Genomic DNA, 18,823 nt, shown 5'->3' on the forward strand with positions numbered 1-18,823 from the left:
ATGCTGCTTTGATCAGCTGTACTTTAGCAAAATGAATTTCTAGGTCCATGATGTATAGCGATTATATTGTGCCATTATACTTGTACCGGTACATTTGGTTCCCCACCATACCGTTGTGTTTAATATCCAATGTCAATTAGCCCTAACTTGGGCCCAATTGTTAATGGCAACACATATTTCTCGAACATTCTGCGTCCTTACATAGGCAATTTTTCTGTTGCACATATGAACTGTTGTAGTATTAGGCCCTCTTATAATACTTCCAAGTTTGATGATTTAAAAGCAGTGTTCGGAGGATCGGGTTTTGATGCCATTGGCATCTCTGAAACTTGGCTAAATGAGAATGTGTCGAGTTGTGCTGTTGAGTTACCTGGCTATAGGTTTATTAGGAATGATCGGTCTGGTACTCGCAGGGGTGGTGGTGTGGGTATATACATTTCTCGCAAATTTGTTACTAAGGTTGTTTTCCGAAGTTCAAGTCCAGTTGCGGAGTCTGTTTTTATTGAGCTACATTTGGGGAGCGTTAGGGTTTTGTTTGGTGTGGTGTATCTGCCGCCACCAGCTGACATACATTCATTTGAGGATCTTCATTCGGAACTATTTTTGAACTATTCCAACATCATTGTTGTGGGAGACTTTAATCTTAACCAGTTTGACTTGGCTAAGTCGGCTTCAGTCCGTTCGTTTTGTGCTAGGAATAATTTGTCCATTTGTCACAATTCAGTTCCCACACACTATGATGTGCAACATAAGTCAACATCACTAATTGACTTTTTTCTTATCAGTAACCCATCTTTGATAAATTTCTCTTCCCAGGTGCAATGCCCTGGTATTTCCCACCATGCGCTGGTTTTTGCTTCTTTTGCCTTACATTCGGCAGCCAATGATGACTATGTTGAATACAGGGACTTTAGGAGGATGGACTGGGATGGGATTGCGAGATTTTGTGATTCCTACAATTTTTCAAATATTTTGGATGAACAGGATGTGGATTCGAAATGTTTTTTGTTCTCATCTTTAATTGACACCTTGTTCGGTTTTGTGCCGACTAGAAGATGTGTACGAAGGACTGATGATTGTTGGATGAAGTTGAGAACTGTTATTTATGCGCGGTCGCTGAGGGACTTGTCTTTTTCTACGTATTTGGCCGATCCATCTGAATATAACTGGAAGGTGTTTTGCAAATATAGGAATCGGGCGAAAGCGGTAGTCAGAAGGGAGAAAAGGAGACATTTTGCAAAATTATTTGCCAGCTTGGACACCTCGGGTATGTGGAGACTGCTTAAGGAGGCTGGATGCTCGAGATCGGTTAATGTGGCTTTTGACTGTGATATTGAGACTTTGAATGAGCATTTTGTGCGAACGCCATTGGATAACGTAGAGTCACACGAACTACCTTTTGATCATTCGGATGGGGATGATGGCTTATTTTCTTTTAGAAGTGTTGATGAATACGATGTTGTGTTGGCCCTGAAAAAGGTAAGATCAGGAGCGATGGGGACAGATGGGATACCTATTCACTTCTTGAAGTTGGTGTATCCATTTATCGCCCTTGTCTTGTTAGATTTAGTCAATTCGATACTTACTACTTCGACGTTTCCTATTCTATGGAAGAAAGCGCGGGTTGTTCCGATTCCTAAGTCGGCCAGAGTTAGGGGCCCGGAAGATTTGAGGCCCATATCAATACTCCCGGCAGTTTCGAAGATAGTGGAGCTCTTAATAAAGGACCAAGTATTGTCGCAAACTAGAAACGCAATCTTCAATTCACAATATGCTTTTCGTGCTGGACACAATACTACATCTCTTCTTGTGCACTTGACGAACACTGCTAGAAGGTGTGAGAATGAAAAAAGGTTGTCTATTCTTGTGTCCCTGGACTTAACCAAAGCTTTTAATTCTATTTGTTATACTACGATGATTAATAAGCTCAGGAATAACTTTAATTTTTCTAATTCGGCGTGTAAGTTGATATGGTCCTTTTTGACTGGTAGGTCGCAATTTGTAGAGATGAATTGTGCTGTGTCTAGCAATCTGGGGTTATCATCGGGTGTACCCCAAGGCACTGTCCTGGGACCCCTTTTATTCATTTTGTATATAAATGACCTCCCTGATTGTGTGGATAGCAGATTTTGTACCCCGTTTTTGTTTGCGGACGACATATTTTTACATTTTAGTTCTGCACGGAATTGCCCTGATTTATTGCGTGATAATATACAATCTTGCCTCGATCGGATTTTTCAATGGTCGGCAGTGAATGCGTTGGCCATTAATCCGGTCAAATCTAAAGCTATCGCATTTTGCTCTTCGAGTCGTTATTTCAATTATGGATTATTTATTGATGGGACTGCTATCGAATTTGTTAGTCAATTTAGTTGTCTTGGAGTTATTCTAGATGAGCAGCTACGCTTTTTGTCCCACATAGAATCTGTCCAGCGTAAGGTTTTGAGTGTTCTACGAAGGATTTATTCTACTAACATTTATTTGCCACTTGGTACTAAGTATCGTATAGCTTGGTCGCTACTCATGCCGCAGGTACTATATGGACTCGAGGTTTATTCGGGCACTACATCTAACAATATTGACTTACTTGGACGTATTGTTAATTCTGTGGCGAGATTTGTCTTTGGCGTTAGGAGAAGGGAACATATATCGGGTTATGTAAGAGAATTGTTAGGATGTTCTTTCAGGGATTTCGTTAAGATTCGCGCAGTGTATCTTTTCTATAGGACGCTTAAGTGCGGAGTAGTTTTACCACTGTGTAATGCATTTTCTTTTATTCGGTCTGCAAGGGTTAATCATATTGATATTCCTCTGAGTAGGTGTAGTACCTTCGATAGATCTTTTCTGATTCGTGTGGCACGTTGTTGGAATTATTTGCCTATTGAATTACAGACTTTTACACACTCTAATAATGCTTTTAGACGTAAGCTTTTGCAGCATTTTTCGGGTGATACTGAATGATTCTCTATTTTTGTGTTGCTTTAACATGGATAATTGGGCATATTTTAGTGTTCATTTTTTTAAATGTATTTATAAATGGCTGGGGAGCCAAATATACTATGGTTAAGTATTTTTTTTTTGTAATTTAGGTAATCTAGATTTTAAGTTTTTGAATTTAATTATTTTCTATAATTCAGGTATTTTGTTTTGCTATGTAATACGTTTTTTTGGCCCTAGGGCTTTTGTATTACTTTGTGGATTAATAAATAAATAAATAAATAAATAAATAATCGTTGTATCGCTCTTGAAGGGAACTATGTTGAATAATAAAAACGAATTTTGACAAAAAAAAAATGTGTTTTTCTTTGTTAGACCGGAGACTTATCAGCCAACCTGCTATATGGTGGTATTAAAAACCGCTCTCAATTCCAAAGATTTTTTTTTTAAAGTAAAAATAAAAGGTCGGACCAAACTCTTGAAAAGCGAGATTAGTTTATTTGTCGTAAATAAAACTCTTGTTAGTTTTATTTTTTTCCTCTTAAGGTGGGTATTAAGTTTGAGTTTAGTCGATAAAATTGTAATTTTTTCACGACTACTTTCCCAACAAACACAAGGATGAGCATTTTTCATAGGTAACACCATATCAATTTGATAGCGAATCCCATCTTCAACATTAATTCAAATAGCCTTGCTTGAAAGTGTATTGAGTATAAGCATTTCTCCAATGCTTGTGTTTATTGGGTTTCTTTAATAATCCATTTTATGGAAAATAAATTTTGTGAAAACTTGCTTTGGGCTATTCCCCATCAAGTTATAATAAAATTTGCAACAAATATGTATAATTTTATGCCTTTTCTTACTGACTCAGTTTTCACTTTAGCGGCTAAACTCGAACTAAGGACCCTGCCAACATTTTTTGAATTTGGGGGCGCTTCTGAGAATCCCCACTACGTCGAAAACAGTCGTATACGATATCCAAAACTCCTCGGAAAAGCGCCGTCACTATTGAGAAGTTGTACCACGCCAAGTTACTACAAAAAAGTATCGCATGAGTGCAATTATTAGGTGCCTTTTTTAATAAATTTAGACCGACGCCAATAAGAGCCCCTTCAAACAATCAGAAAAAGTGAATTTTTAGATAGTTGTAAAAGAATCATTGTGGTCAAGTAAAACCCGATTGTTTAGATGATTATTAATTTTATTAAACATTTATAAATTCTCATAAATATAACATGTATACGACTATCACATCACATTTAACATATTTTTATGCATTAATAAAAGATTGATGTTGAGTTACAAGTTGCAAGTTACATGTTGTAGCGTCTATCAGCCAGTGCTTTTATTCCCAATGGAGGCAGCGTGTCTGGAAAAATATTTGAACAACTATCACTTTATTCCATTTGGAAAGTCAAAAATTGTTCACCAATATACCTTTCACAATTTTAAGCGAAATAACTATGTTTTTAGCACTTCATTATCATTTTTATTTAAATAAATATAAGAAGCTAGTTGTGCTTGGTGTTTCATAAAATATAAAATGGCTCTTGTAACAATATTGATGGCAAAATACTTCCATGTACATTATGTACTTTTTGATATATTTACCCCATCACAGTTGGCGATAGTTGCAGTGTCACTTACGAGTCTGTTATAGCGATGAGGATGAAATGGAACGTTGAAATGCTGGCTGGGTACCCACCTTTAAATAAAAGTCATTCTTTTTTCTTTTAATACAGTTTCTTGTTTAATATGGTGTTCCCACCAAGCATGTTTTGGGGTTTGAGATGTTTTCCCTTTATAAGCACTTCAAAACGAGTCGTTTTCGCCATACTAAAAAACAAGTTCAAAACACAAGTTTTCCTCCAAAACACGTCAATTTTATAATGTGAAACCGCCTAATTTGGAATATACCCCGAATAACATACCCTATTCAAAATATATGTCAAAATATAAAACATTTTTCCCTTTGCGCTCGCGGTAATTATTTGGACATAGGTTGCATATATGTGAAGTTCGAGTAAATGTGAATTTCTAGTTTCCATGGTAACTGTCAAACTAAAACATCTCAACCCGGTGTGAACGGTGAAATGTTTTGGAAAAACGAGTAGGTGGGAACATAGCATAATTCAGTCTATCTCATATAAAGTTTTAATAATTTATTTGTTTAATTTAACAAACATATTTTTTCAAAATTGTCAACGGAAAGAACTGAACACAGGTAGCTCAGTACCAATTTAAGAGCAACCCACGCTTACTTGGGTTGCACGAACTGTATTTTTTTGCCAATCATACCCGTTATATTCCTGCCCTTTAACCATATATATCTTATTCCTGCTATTCAAATTTTTCTGCTTCGTCTAAATACAACACCAATTCTGTTTCTGGTATCCTGGTTTCTGCAATGAAATTACTCTAGTACCATCCCATTATCCCGATTTATGTTATCGAATTGTTGCTACCTAATATTACTGTTGCCTTTTTAATCCAATTTTTAGTTCCAGTCCTGCCTACACACAAAAAACGAAATAGCTAAGTTGACTTTTTTATATGGAGTTGAAATGGTTTATACAGGCTTTTGTTGACTTACGAAAGGCATATTCGAACATTTTACAAGGTAAACTTGGTTCATGCTATGTTCTTTAGTATTTCAAAATATTATTCTAATGAAATTTTCATATTTCAATACTTAGATAATTTTACAAATTTTATTGCTTATACCTGCAATGAAATATGTAAACAAATACAAGAATATGATAACCTGTCATATTATTGATATGGCATATGTTCGAATTGCTCAACGCCAATAGACACTCGTTAAATTGTATACGGCAACCCACATTTTAAACAGATTGCGCAAAAACGAGGAAGAAGAAAAAAGAATTGAAATAATTTTGTGTCATACAGGAATTTGTATTTTTATTATTTTCTGCGAAAAAGGTAAGTTCATCATCATCATAATTCATCATCAACATAAGATCGCATTTCCTATTGTCGATGTGGATCACTACTCACTGTATCTAGAGATTGTTTTTGACTTTAGTAACTAACTTAGTACCCATCTAAAGTATGATGCAATATAAGGGTTTTTTAAAAATCCATAATTTGATTACGTTTTCTCCATTTTATATCCATAGGAATCATATACTTCGGCTCACAATTTCACATGCGCTCCGTAATATCAAACATCCTGCTTTAGCTCATACCACATTACAAGAATGCTGTAGCTGGATTTTTTTCAGGAGAATTTGAATTCCTTGCGATTCGATAAATATATATCAAGGGTGATTATAAATCTTGAGTTTTATTTGGGGTAACCAGTAATAAATATTTATAACAAATCGAAAATAGCAAATAGAAACAGTAATTTTTGGCTATTCTAACATTTTTATTTTAATTTCTGTCAAAAAGTGCTTTCTCAAATAAGCCAGTTAAAAATTTTTAAAATGTACCAATTTGTTTGCATGATTTTGTAATGACATTCTTCTGTCAATTTTAACTAGTTTTCTCTGTATTGCTTGCCAAACAAACTTCTAAAGTCGTATTTCATACTAGTAAATTAGGTAAATTATATGCTTTTACAGTATAGTTTTTGACAATTTTTTCTTTGTGTGTGTAAATCTTATATTGTCCTTACAAACTCTAAAATATGTTATATAGTAATATGCTATGTAAATATATAAATAAAAATAAATAAATATACAAATACGGATATTTTTTTGCCTCCCAGAACTCAAAAAGAGGTTTATCAATCGATAGGGGTCTTGGTGAAATGTTATGGATTTCATAGGAAGAGTTTTTCCTTCTTCATTATCATTTTCTTCGCTTTCTTGTTCCCTGTATACATTTAGCGAGTTTAAACATTAGCCCAAAAGCGAAGAAAAATATAAAACTCCAAAAACGAGTATTATTTTCTTAAGGAAAAAATAAAACACCTAAAAAGTGTTTTATATATGACGGATGAATATATCTTTTTAACTTGAACTATTCTTTTTAAGACTTTCATTCTACCTTTTATTTTACGTTGAAAAACTGTTTTTTAAAGGCGGGTATTAAGTTCGAGTTTAGCCGCTAAAATCAAAAATAAATCGGTAAAAAAGTATAAAATAATACCTCTTTGATGGGGAATAGCCTAAAGCAACTTTTCATAAAGTTTATATTCTTATTACTTTTCGACCATTTGGACTCACTGTTGTGTTGTGGTCTAAGATGCATACAAGGGATTATGGCGTCATTTCCAGTTTCGGTAAACACCTAAAACTTTTTCAGAAGCGTTTTATTTTACAAAACCATTTTTATTAATTTCATTCAGAAATAACTACCTATCGTTAGTCCCTACAGCATTTAAATGTGAAAAAACATAATGCATCACGTCCAAAAATTTGAAGAAAACCCCAAAAACGAAGGACAGATGCGATCGAAATTCACGCTGCTGTGGTAGAAAAATTGTTCGTGGGCGAACTTATCGCGAGATCAAGGCATATTAATTAAAGGTAAAGTCATGCAATCAGGTGACTAATATCGACATTCATCTTGTCAAAGTCTTTGTTTACGTTTAGTAGGTTTGTTTACATTCCTTGTGTACATAAATATTGCTTTTATTTACATTGTTTCATAAAACTAAACCCATACATGTGTATGTATGGGTTTAGTTTTATGAAACTTTTCGCCTACGTGTTAGAAACTGGGGAGAAAAATAAAAGAGCTTTCTTGAAAAACTGTTAAATATAATTATCTAAATTTACAACCAAGTCCAAACGTTCAACAATACAACAACACTACACATACACAAAATGTCAACTTAAGTGACCTGTCATTTCAGTTTGACTTTCTAAATATCATGGGGTGTACACACGTTTGCTCGTGACTTTACCTTTAATTAATATGCCTTGTCGCGAGATATGTTGAAAATTCAGACCATTTCTGCTAAACAATGGCCACCAAAATATCCGGATCTTAATCTCAAGACGACGCTTCGCCGGGAATGGGCCAAAATACTTACACTGCATGTGATAGTTTTATCGGTCGCTTGAAGGTCATAGTTCGTGTCAATGATATGTACTTCCCGCAAGTCTAAATTGTCATTTAACCCAGAATCCGAGGAATATGGACGACACATTAGATATAGGATCAGGGTTGGCCTGTCACCTAATTTTGAATAGAAGAAATTCTGAACATTTTTTAATTTAGTTTGACAGCATTCGCTGTGAGTTTCTGCAGAAATTTGGGAAAGTTTTCCTACGGTCAAGCCTATTTTCTTTTGTGGTATCGAAATTCCCGCTGGCGAGTGTGCAAAATACCTTGGGGTTATATTGGACAGGAGACTGAACTTAAAGCTAAGAAAGGACGAGAAAAGCCACGGTTCCCACGGTCAATCCTACTTTCTTAGGTGGTATCGAAATTCCCGTTGATGAGTGTGCAAAATACCTTGGGTTATATTGGACAGGAGACTGAACTTAAAGCTAAGAAAGGACGAGAAAAGCCACGGTTACCCTGTACTCGTGCAAAAGGTAAAGGGAAAATGTGGGGACTAAAATCGAAAATTGTGAACATTCCTAAGAATTGAAACTTCTTGCACACACCATGGTCTTGGATATCATCGAATTCGCTGCCTAGCTGACGCGACTAAAGTATTTTGTCGAGACAGTGACATAAAATCCTGCACTGTAAAAACCCAAGACCCGTACGAGGAAGTTCTCGATTTAACTTTCAGCAATTTCACCAGAAGGACGACAGTCTCTAACTGGAAGGTATCTAGCGAAATAAATGACTCGGATTATAAGTACTTCGAATTTGATATAAGGACTGGTGTGGAGACAAATGTTAAGGAATCCAAGAAGACAAATAGCGGTTTTAGGAACCATTTGAAAGGTTTGAGTACACTGTGTTACAATCACCCTTATTCCTGAAATCGCCCTCGCTCTCGCCGTCGCTTTTTGTCGTCTGTCGCTTTTAAGTCGTCTCGTTATTCATTTGGTATTCCTGTGAAGTGGCGACGGCGACGATTACTTTTTGTATTAATTACAATACTCGGTAATAAAAGTCCGATATCACTAGCCGATATCAATTTCATCCATAGAACAACAATGCTTTGGTACTTTAACTGGTGTCCAGATCTAGGAACTCTGCGACAAGGGTGGGGTGCGTTCAGAGTGATCTGGTCGGGTAGGTTTAGCTGGGCAAGCGAAAAGGTGACGAGTGTATTTTGGCCCTTGGTTACAGATGGGACACACGTCAGCTACGCTGCTATCAATCACTGATAAGTAGGAATTGAGGCGGCTGCACTTGCCTGGTCTTAATTGTGCTAAAACCACCCTTTTCTGCCGTGGGAGGTCTCTTTCCTCCGGTGCTATGGGCGGTGGTCGGACTCTGAGAACAGGATTAACATTGTAGCTTCTCACCGCTTCAGCTACAGTATCCTCATGAATCCTGTTCAGACCTGTCTGATATGTTGCCTGATCTAGAGGCTCACTATTGTAATGCTGGATCTCGCGCTCTAGAAGGTGAAGATCAACCCTTACATTCCTGGGAGGAGGTTGCCTATCCACAAGATGGTGATTTGGATGACAACTTTGATAGCAACCCAAGAGGTACTGCTTTGACAACATGTAATTGTGTCGACGCACCGGGATGATCTTGGTCTCCGCGTAAAGATGATCCAAGGGTGTACTGCGGAGACAACGTGTTGCAGTTCTAAGGACAGCGTTCTGACAGGTTTGTATGTTATTCCACTGCGTGTCGCTTGTTTGAGCTGTCCACACTGGCGCTGCATAGTTTAGCACTGACCGGCCAATTGCCTTATAAGTAGTCAACAAGGTTTCTTTGCCCACACCCCAAGTGCTGCCGGCAAGCGACTTGAGGACCTTGTTTCTACCGCAGAGCTTGTTACAAATTGCAGTGGCATGGGCAGATGACTTAAACAGGCTGTCGAATGTTACCCGGAGTACCTTGGGATAGTTTACTGTCGGAATTATTTCGCCATCGACTCTAACATTCAACTACCTACGTACTTCCGCCGTCCATGTAGGGAACAGTGTGGCAGAGGATTTGATGGCAGATATCCTCAGATTCCTAGCAGTGAAATAACTGGTAAGATCAGCAATGTAGATGTTTAAACGATCGCATATGTCATCGATAATGGGCCCGAATGCCATTATTGTATAGTCGTCCGCATATGATACAATCTCGACGCCGTCAGGACGAGGTGGAATCGAGGAAAGGTAGAGATTAAATAGTGCCGGAGATATCACCCCACCCTGGGGAAGTCCCTGTTTAACTCTACGGGGTTTCGACTTCTTGTCACTGAATTCCACGTACGACTGGCGTCCGTACATATAATTCAGCACCCAACGCTTCGTTCCTGCCGGTAGGGACGTATTCTCGATGTCCTCGAATAATGTGGCATGGTTGAGCGTATCGAATGCTTTCGATAGGTCAAGCGCCACGAGGACCGTCCTATGACACGGCTTGGGCTGATTAAGTCCATTATTAATATGTGTCGAAATAGCATGCAAGGCTGGCGTCGGAAAGTTGATGGTGGGCAGCTGGAAAATTCTCCACAAGGCCTGGGAGGAGTAGTGCCTCAAGTGTCTTGGCTACTGGCGAGAGAAGGGATATCGGTCTGTACGATTCACATTTACTCGAATCTTTGCCTGGCTTCAGTAGTGGAATCACTCTACCCATCTTCCAGACTTCGGGTATAATAAGTGATTCCAAGGACAAATTGAGGGGTCTGGTCAAGTACTCAACTCCCAGTATTCCCAGATGCTTCAGCATTAGCATTGAAAGTTCGTCGGGGCCCAGCGCCTTGGATGGTTTCACGCTGATGACATTGGTAACTTCGGCTGTGGTAAATTGTGGTGTCATCCGCTCGGAGACCACGTATGCGACGAGTGGCTCTCCTTTTCGCTCTGTCACTCTCGGGATGCTCGACAAACTGTCGGTTGAAGTATTTAGCGCATCTCTTCGGATCAGTCACAGTCACGTCGCCAAAGGTGACTGAAATCCCATCATCCCTCGTAGCGGGGTTCGAGAGGGCTCTCACTGTTGACCACAATTTTCCTGTTCCTGTGCCTAGGTTACATTGTTTCAGGTGCTCTAACCATGTGTTCTGCTTGTGCTCGTCGACTATCTTACTAATCTCTAGATTCCGTTCCCTGATTCTAGGATCAGCACGACGGCGTTCATCACGCTCGTCTGCGAGTCCCGCCGCTTCAGCTGGGAAGTTGGGCCTCACTTGGGCAATTCGACCAGATGGAATGAAGCGAGCGACTGCTGCGTTGATGATGTCCCGGAACGCCCTCTGAGCAACATGAACATGAGAGGGGGACGGGCGCTCACTGAAGCGGCGATCTGTATATTCTCTGAAGCCTTCCCAGTTGGCTTTCTTGTGGTTTATAAACGTCCGGCGTTCAGAGGTTATGAAATCGGAGGGTCGGTTAATGGTGATAATTATGGGGAGGTGGTCTGAACCCAATGAAATGACGGGTTGCCAGGAAACGTCATTTATCAGACCAGGCGATGCTAAGAATAAATCTGGCGAACTGCTGCAATCACCGTGCAAAATGTGGAGTCATCTATCTGCTCTGCCAAAGCTATGCCTCTCTGGTCATTACCCAGTACCCAGGAGCAGTGTTGCCAGGTGATTTTTAATTCTTCCCCCCAAATCTTAAGAAAAAAAACCCCTAAATTGGTCTAGGCTTTTTTCAAAAACCCCCAAAAAATTTAAGAATGTAAAAAGTACAAAAAGGGGTCCCAAATTTCGTGAAAAAATCATGTAGTGATACATTTTAAAAATTAAATTTATCACAAATATATATACTGAAAGAAGAGGGAAGCGGAATTTTGGACAAACTAACTTTTTTGATGCTAAAAAATTTTTCTTTGAAGTAAAAAAAAATAAAATTTGCTCTTTAAGAAAATACTTTATAACAAGAGATTTTCGTTTGTTTAAAATTTCGTCCCTGAGGAAATTATTTTTTCTTTGGATGTAATAATACTATATGTATATCAATTTAAAAAGCAGGCTTTCTCTTAAAATGCTTTCAGCTGCTAAGTTCAAATACGATTGTTGTTAATTGTGTCAAATATTACAAATGCCCTTTCAACAGATGATTTTGAAAAAGATAACGAAAATAATGCTATTGCATTCTTGCTTGTATTTAGGATCTTTTTGTTGACTTCCCGCTTCTTTTATATCATAATTCATGCCAAAATTGTTTCGAATTTGCTTAAGAATTGCTCCACTTTATTAGGTCCAAGATATTTGTCTCCTAGAACCAATCGGTTATGCCCGCACAACCGCCACTCAATGTTTGGGCTGTAGCCTGTATAGTTTTATCTCGACAGCCCCAGACTTGACTGCTACCTCCATACATTCCATGTCACTAGTGTCTGAAACAAGCGGGATAGGCCAATACTGCATGGAACGGTGTAATATGAAAGCCAGGCCACCACCATCACAATGGCACAAGCTACAGGTCTCATTTAGCTTCGTCTCCAGGATCGCCGCGACCATGATCCTCTTCCGATTCATAAAATCTACTATTTCGCTAATCTTACCTCGGAGCCCGTTGCAATTAAATTGCAAAAATGATGCCCTTTCCGGAACTGGCACAACAATATTGGGAGTCAGATGCTGCGGCGGAGAATATTGTTGTGCGGGAGATGTCGGGGGAGTCGCATAATCTGATGACCCCCGCTGCTACCACTGGCACAGCATGCTGCTACGTAGTCAGTATGACTATACTCCCGCTGCGACGTTAAGCCGGAACAATTCCGTAAGTGCACCCATTCCAAGCACCGTTAGTGCGGGAGATGTCCAAAAGCAAACGGAGAAGGTTCCTCGGGATGCACCACAAAAAGACGGACGAAACAACACGTACACTGATGTGGCAGCCACTGGCCGATGAGTCGGACCCATCGGGTCAATCCAATGCAGAGAGCCCGGCGCCGTGGGATTGGCCAAATATGGTTGTTATATTTGGTGGACAATTGTGAGACACTAAAATCATATGTCGAGAATAAATAGGACTGCACTTATTTATATGACAGGTGCTATGAGGATCAAACCCCTCGATTTACACGCAAAGAAAACACCAGAGTTTACACTTATGGGACCTAAAGGCCGACACACAATGAACATGCCGCTTATTTCTTCGCTATATTCTTTGCTTTGAAAAAAGTTTGAAAAATCAATTATATGAGCCTGCATACAATACATGTAAGCTTGGCGCCAAAGCTCCAAAAAAGTTTAAAATATTTTAACTTTTTGAGCTTTGGTAGGCTGTTTTGTTTTTGACGTTAAAAACATTTGTTGCTTGCAGGTTTGTAATTGAAAATATAAATTTGTTTATGTTCATGATGCGAGAATTGCGCTTTTCTATGTGTGTTGGAAAAAATAAAGCCGCTTCAGAGCAAAGAAAAAAGCTAAAGCTAAAGCATACGCCTACTTTTTTCATTGTGTTTCGGCCTTAAGAGCTTGAACACGCTGGAGAGTACTGCCTGCAAGCATACTGAAATTCTTGTCATGCATTATAGAGAGACGGACCACGGAGCATGTTTATCATCACAAGCCGACACATATTGTACCAAGTATGGAGGAGTGGGGACAGGAGGATACCCTTCGGGGTCCTGAACATGTATGACGAATCAAAGATTGAAGAAGGAACGGGCAGCGGCATTTATTGCAGTGAACTGGGAATACGGGAGTTTTACAAGCTAGATAGTGATTTCAGTATATTTCAGGTCTCCACCTGCAATCACAAAGGCTTCTAAGTCGCTGTTGATGAGACCGTTATTCAGAAGAAGCTGATATCCTTCATCGACAGTCAATCACAGCATAATATAACTCCGTGCTGGGTACCTGGGCACTGTGGATAGTAGAAAATGAGGAAGCGGTTGTGCTGGCTAAGGAGGGCTCTCGTGGAACGAATAATGTCGTAGCGGACGTTTTTCATCCACTATCTTCTTATCTTTATAGAATAGAAGTCACTCGTATCACTTCCTGCGTCAGTGTTCAGCATTATCCTTTAGAAGAAACAAGATACTGGGCTCCTTTTTCTCTCAGGCTCTCACTGATCGACGGGAGTGCAGCTTAAGGAACATACTAGCCTATAGTAGTCTAAGTGGACATCTATTCAACACAAAATTAACCTTACCTAAAGTCTTAGTTGCATCTAGGTTAGGTTAGGTTATAGAGGATGACACCAATCCGTAGGAAAGGAAGGGCAAATGTTCCAATATTGAAACATATGTTGCGCCAACCTAGTAAAAAACACGTAGAGAACGAGTTTTCAAATTTTCAATTATTTTTATATATTATATTATATGTTTATAATATTTCAATTTCAAAAAAACTGTACTATGGAGCAAAGTTGTGGAAAAATAAAGGCTCACTTAGACTATTCAGTCCATTGTGATACCACATTGGTGAACTTCTCTCTTATCACTGAGTGCTGCCCGATTCCATGTTAAGCTCAATGACAAAGGACCTCCTTTTTATAGCCGAGTCTGAACGGCTTTCCACATTACAGTAAAACCACTTAGCAGTTGCAGCGCAACATTGCGTTTCCGAAAAGGCCCGAATATTGCATTTATCATTTCATTTCCTACACTTGTTGCTTTTGACTAATATATCAGCCACCCTGAAACATTTAAGCTAACGTAACATAAAACAGTCTAAGGCTCCAGAGACAGTTAATTGTTGCGTAGAGACTGATTTTTACTAAATTTAGCCATGACACAAAAAAATATTTGATACAAATAAATAATCTTTCTGTACTTAATTTTACTGCAATTATTGGGTGGGCCACAAAATTTTCAGATCAAACACAATACTCCTATGCATTAAAATTTGTGAAAATTTGAATGTTAAACGTTTTATTAACGAATATGCTCTGAAAGCAAAAAATTAAAAGACTTTTCTTTTGTAAATTCAAGTAAAACTATAATTTACAAAATATATGAAAAAGCAACATTATAAAATATCTTAACTGAAATGAAGTTTAGAAAATGTAAAATTTATTGCACTAGGACTAAATTATAAAAATAATATGTAGTTGTATCTCATACGAACGTAATATACTCAAATTGTATGAATATGTTGTTTATGAATACAAATAAAAAATACTAGACATCAGTTCAGAATATGTTGTGCTTTCGAAAAATTTATATGTAGAGATTCAACGACATAGAGTATAATACAACTTTTGTAGCTTACGTTTCGACTTACACTGGTGGTTATGATGATGATGGTGATGGTTATGATGATTATTACTATTTGCTGTAATGTTCGAGGACATTGGAACATTTGTCGTATTTGTTGTTGTTCCGGATTGTTGTTGCGTTAAATGTAGCTGCGTTTGAGAGGTATTCAAAAGCATATTATAATTACGCAATCTTTGCGGTGTCGATTGATAGGGTTGATAATTAAAAAAATGATTTTGATGATTAATATTTACAATTGAATTATTTTGAAAAGACGTTGCAAGAGAAATAGAAGAAGATGCGGCAGTAGCTAAAGCAGCTGCAGTTGATGACGATATTAAAGCTGCGGCTGCTGCCAAACCACTGGTGGACGTTGAAGAAGCGGCTGCAACTGCTGAAGCAATACAGTGCAAAATATGATTATGTTGTTGTTGGTGCGAATGATGGCATTGCAATTTTTGTTGTTTGTGTTTATGCGATACTTTGCCTTGATTATGGTGGAAATTGTGATGATGGTAGTGATTGGATCTTCTGCGGTGATGATGGTGGCGATGTCACTTTTCTTCGTTGGCTTGTGGTTGACTTTGCACGGATTGTTGTTGCTCATTATTTTGCACATTCACGTGTGCAGCAACGTGCATTTGGCTGTTTTGCCCAGATACATGCAGATTTTGGCTGTGAATATGTTGACAGAATGCTTGCAACACTTCAAAATGTGTCATCAAATTTGCCGTTTGACTATCATAGTGTAGATGTCGCGTTATTTGTGCTCCCAAACGCCTCAATAAATCAGTAAATATTTTTTCCTCTTTTCGGATCCAAGGTCGACGATCATCTTGTACTTGATAAGGTGTCAAGTGGACGTGTATGTTTATTGCTGGAAGGGGAGATTCCTAAAGTTATAGCAAAATTTATACATCGAAACAAACACATTATTTACCCATTCTAGTTAAAGTTTCCAGCAAACTCCTAGATGTAATCCATGTATTTTTCTGTCCTCCATGACCACCATCTAACCAGTACATATCACTTATTCTAGATAGTAAACGTACCATAGTGCTGTCATCCGGCGTAAGAGTTTTCAAATAGTGAAACTCATAAATAAACTATAATTGAAATACAACAATACAGAATAGATAAAGTAAGTTATGTACAACCAAAATAAAAATAAAATATAGACAGTTATGCAAACATATTGTTAGGAAAATATTTCACTTCTTAGGAAATATCAGCAGGATAACGACCGGAAACACTCATCAAAGTTGATGAGTGAATGGTTTCGGGATCAGAATTTGAACGTTGTTGAGTGGCCAAATCAGTCCACCGACCTCAATCTCATTGAAAATCTTTGGGGCGAACTCAAGAGACATTTGTCTAAGTTTCCCTGCAGATACAAAACATATTTTATGGTATAATATACAGATAGAGATTTGTCGAAATTTGACATATCCATGCTTAAGAGAAATGTCAAAACCATTCACTTGGTAAAGACCTTTCGTTTTGTGGAAAAAGGCAGTTATAAATAGGAAAAACTTAATAATTGATCAATTGATTAAAGCTTTTATTGTAAATATGTGATAAAAGTTATTTATATCGATCTATTTTTTCTTTATTACCGCAATAGAGACCATTTAAGGGAAATCTAACACGAACAAACACATAAGTACATTTCGAATGAAACACTCATTAAAAGGAGAACTGAACTGTAATTATTGTAGAAATATAGAAATACAAATCCTTATCTCTCTACGTGGACCCATTTGTTAGAAAATTATAGAGCTAAACCAAATATCAGAAGCGGGAAAAGTTTGCCAAAAGCACGGCGATGCCAGATTGAATTTTATGGAAATTAATTTTTAAAATGTATGGATCTTTTTTAGGGAATTTAAATAATTGAGATCTGGTAATGCTAGCATTTGACAGTAACATAAGCCATGCGAACGAACGAAAGGAAGTTAGAGTAACCCAAATCTAGACGGAAGTGAGTGACTACCGTTCGTTCGCAATTGCTTTCTTTCGGATATCAGAAATAGGCTGTTAATACCTGTCATGCAGTATTGATAACGTAGGTCAAAGGCCCATGACCATCCAATAGGCAAATAATCACAAACGTACTGTAAGGATGGGTAATAAATGGCGAGGAACTAAAATCGTACATTCAATGGCTGATATAACAAGCATACTAAAATATGCTTATGTACATTTTATTTGCCACTGTACATTTAATTTTTGAGAACCAAAACACCAACTCTAACCAGTGGTGGCAAATATTATCCAAATTAATAAGCCAACAGCTACAAAAGTCAATGCCAGCCACGGACGATGTTAAAAAATAACTAAATGTGGAATATCTTTGAAACAAAAAAGATATAACACCTTATTATATATCTTTGAAGATTGTTTTTGAAAATCGGACAACAAATCAAGGTATGATAGCGCGAAAAAATATTCACAATTTTAGAGGCTTGACAGTAGGCCACAAGAACGCCTCAACTCTAACTATTAACGACCATCTCAAGACGTCGCTTCGCCGGGAATGGCTAAAATACCGCATATCCACTTACAGCGTGGGATGGCTTGAAGGTTATAGTTCGTGTCAAAGATAGGTACTTCCAACAAGTCCAAAATACATGTAGCTTAGGTTGTAGAGGATGACACCAATCCCTAGATAAATTGGTTTCCACTTAGACCATATTACACTAACAAATCAAGGTGTGGTAGTGCGAAAAATTTCGCAATTTCAGAGGCTTGACACAAAAGGACGCCTCAATCTAACTATTCAAAATGTCAACGACAAATGACAAACATTTTAAAATTTGTCATAGTTATATTAGTCCCAATGTAAAAACAAATGTGGAGCACAAAATTATGAGATGGTAAAAAAAATATGTGAATATATTCATTGATAGGTTTAGATAAATTGTGTCGGCCTTGATAAATATGATAAAGCTATATTGTTAAACATTTTGTATAATATTTTTTGGGCATATATCAATATATGAACAAATGATTGACTTACATAAACATGAACATGTTTTTATTTTACAGTTGTGTTAAGGCCATATTCACACAAATACAAACTATTATCGTCAAATTTTGGAGATTTTAGATAGGGCTACAATTTTCGATTTCGCTTTGCACATAGTTTTTATGGCATATGATCTTCAAAATAACCAAAGCCTAAAGGCTTCCAAACGTTTCACGACGTGTTTGTTATAGTTTGAAGCAATAGAAATTTATTTTATATCGGGCGAAAGATATATATGGGAGCTATATCTAAAACTGAACCGATTTCAATAAAATTTGGCAAACTTGGCTATAGTACTAAGTGTTCTTCTTGTGCAAATTTTTAAGCAAATTAGGGTAAAACTCTCTCTCTCTCTCTCTCTCTCTCTGTTGGCTTAATAAAATAGAATTGAAAGGATCGAATACTTCTTAGTACGAATGAACTGAACTATTTTTCTATGCTAAGTGTTATTCGTATGTATGATAAGCTTTCTATAATAAAGGAAGTCAGAGTTATCATTTTATAAGAAATTTTACTAAATTTGGTTTTAGTTTTAGTTCGGTTTTTGTTCATTTTTACGAATGCTTTGTTATCAGTGAATAAATTTTTCTTGTTCAGTAGTAAATTCTTATACCCTGTATAAGTATTAGTAAAATGCCATGCCTTATT

The 18,823-nt window shown here is 37.5% G+C and overlaps 3 protein-coding genes across 7 annotated transcripts in view; 1 reads left to right on the top strand and 2 right to left on the bottom strand.

The window, feature by feature from the left end:
• The first annotated feature begins 225 nt into the window (after positions 1-225).
• Positions 226-10,171, top strand: LOC142228619 (uncharacterized). Its single transcript, XM_075299119.1, has 3 exons — positions 226-1,479; positions 1,615-1,835; positions 10,105-10,171. The coding sequence occupies exons 1-3, from the start codon at positions 226-228 to the stop codon at positions 10,169-10,171; spliced, it is 1,542 nt and encodes a 513-aa protein (XP_075155234.1).
• Positions 10,172-14,803: 4,632 nt separating this feature from the next.
• Positions 14,804-15,701, bottom strand: LOC142221446 (uncharacterized; the record flags this gene model as incomplete). The annotated part of the gene is made up of 1 exon (XM_075291178.1): positions 14,804-15,701. A coding segment is annotated over one exon (579 nt), but the record flags the coding sequence as incomplete, so codon positions are not given.
• LOC142221443 (mitochondrial protein C2orf69 homolog) overlaps positions 15,701-18,823 on the bottom strand; it is a 71,217-nt gene continuing 68,094 nt past the window's right edge. For all 5 annotated transcript variants that reach the window (XM_075291173.1, XM_075291171.1, XM_075291172.1 and 2 more), the window contains 2 exons: positions 16,088-16,253; positions 15,701-16,024 (listed from right to left, as the gene is read on the bottom strand). In XM_075291173.1, the coding sequence (XP_075147288.1) occupies positions 15,702-16,024; positions 16,088-16,253 (489 nt within the window). In that variant the 3' untranslated portion in view covers position 15,701. The remainder of the gene's footprint in view (positions 16,025-16,087; positions 16,254-18,823) is intronic.

Source organism: Haematobia irritans, chromosome 1 (assembly GCF_050003625.1).
Source record: "Haematobia irritans isolate KBUSLIRL chromosome 1, ASM5000362v1, whole genome shotgun sequence".
In the NCBI taxonomy this organism is placed as follows: domain Eukaryota; kingdom Metazoa; phylum Arthropoda; class Insecta; order Diptera; family Muscidae; genus Haematobia; species Haematobia irritans.

Bases quoted from the DNA above. Each gene is read 5' to 3' on its own strand.
- LOC142228619 (XM_075299119.1), top strand. From the start codon at position 226: ATGAACTGTTGTAGTATTAGGCCCTCTTATAATACTTCCAAGTTTGAT. The intron at 1,480-1,614 runs GTAAGATCAGGA...ATTCTATGGAAG, and splicing joins TTGTGTTGGCCCTGAAAAAG to AAAGCGCGGGTTGTTCCGAT. The intron at 1,836-10,104 runs GTGTGAGAATGA...ATTATTGTATAG, and splicing joins TTGACGAACACTGCTAGAAG to TCGTCCGCATATGATACAAT.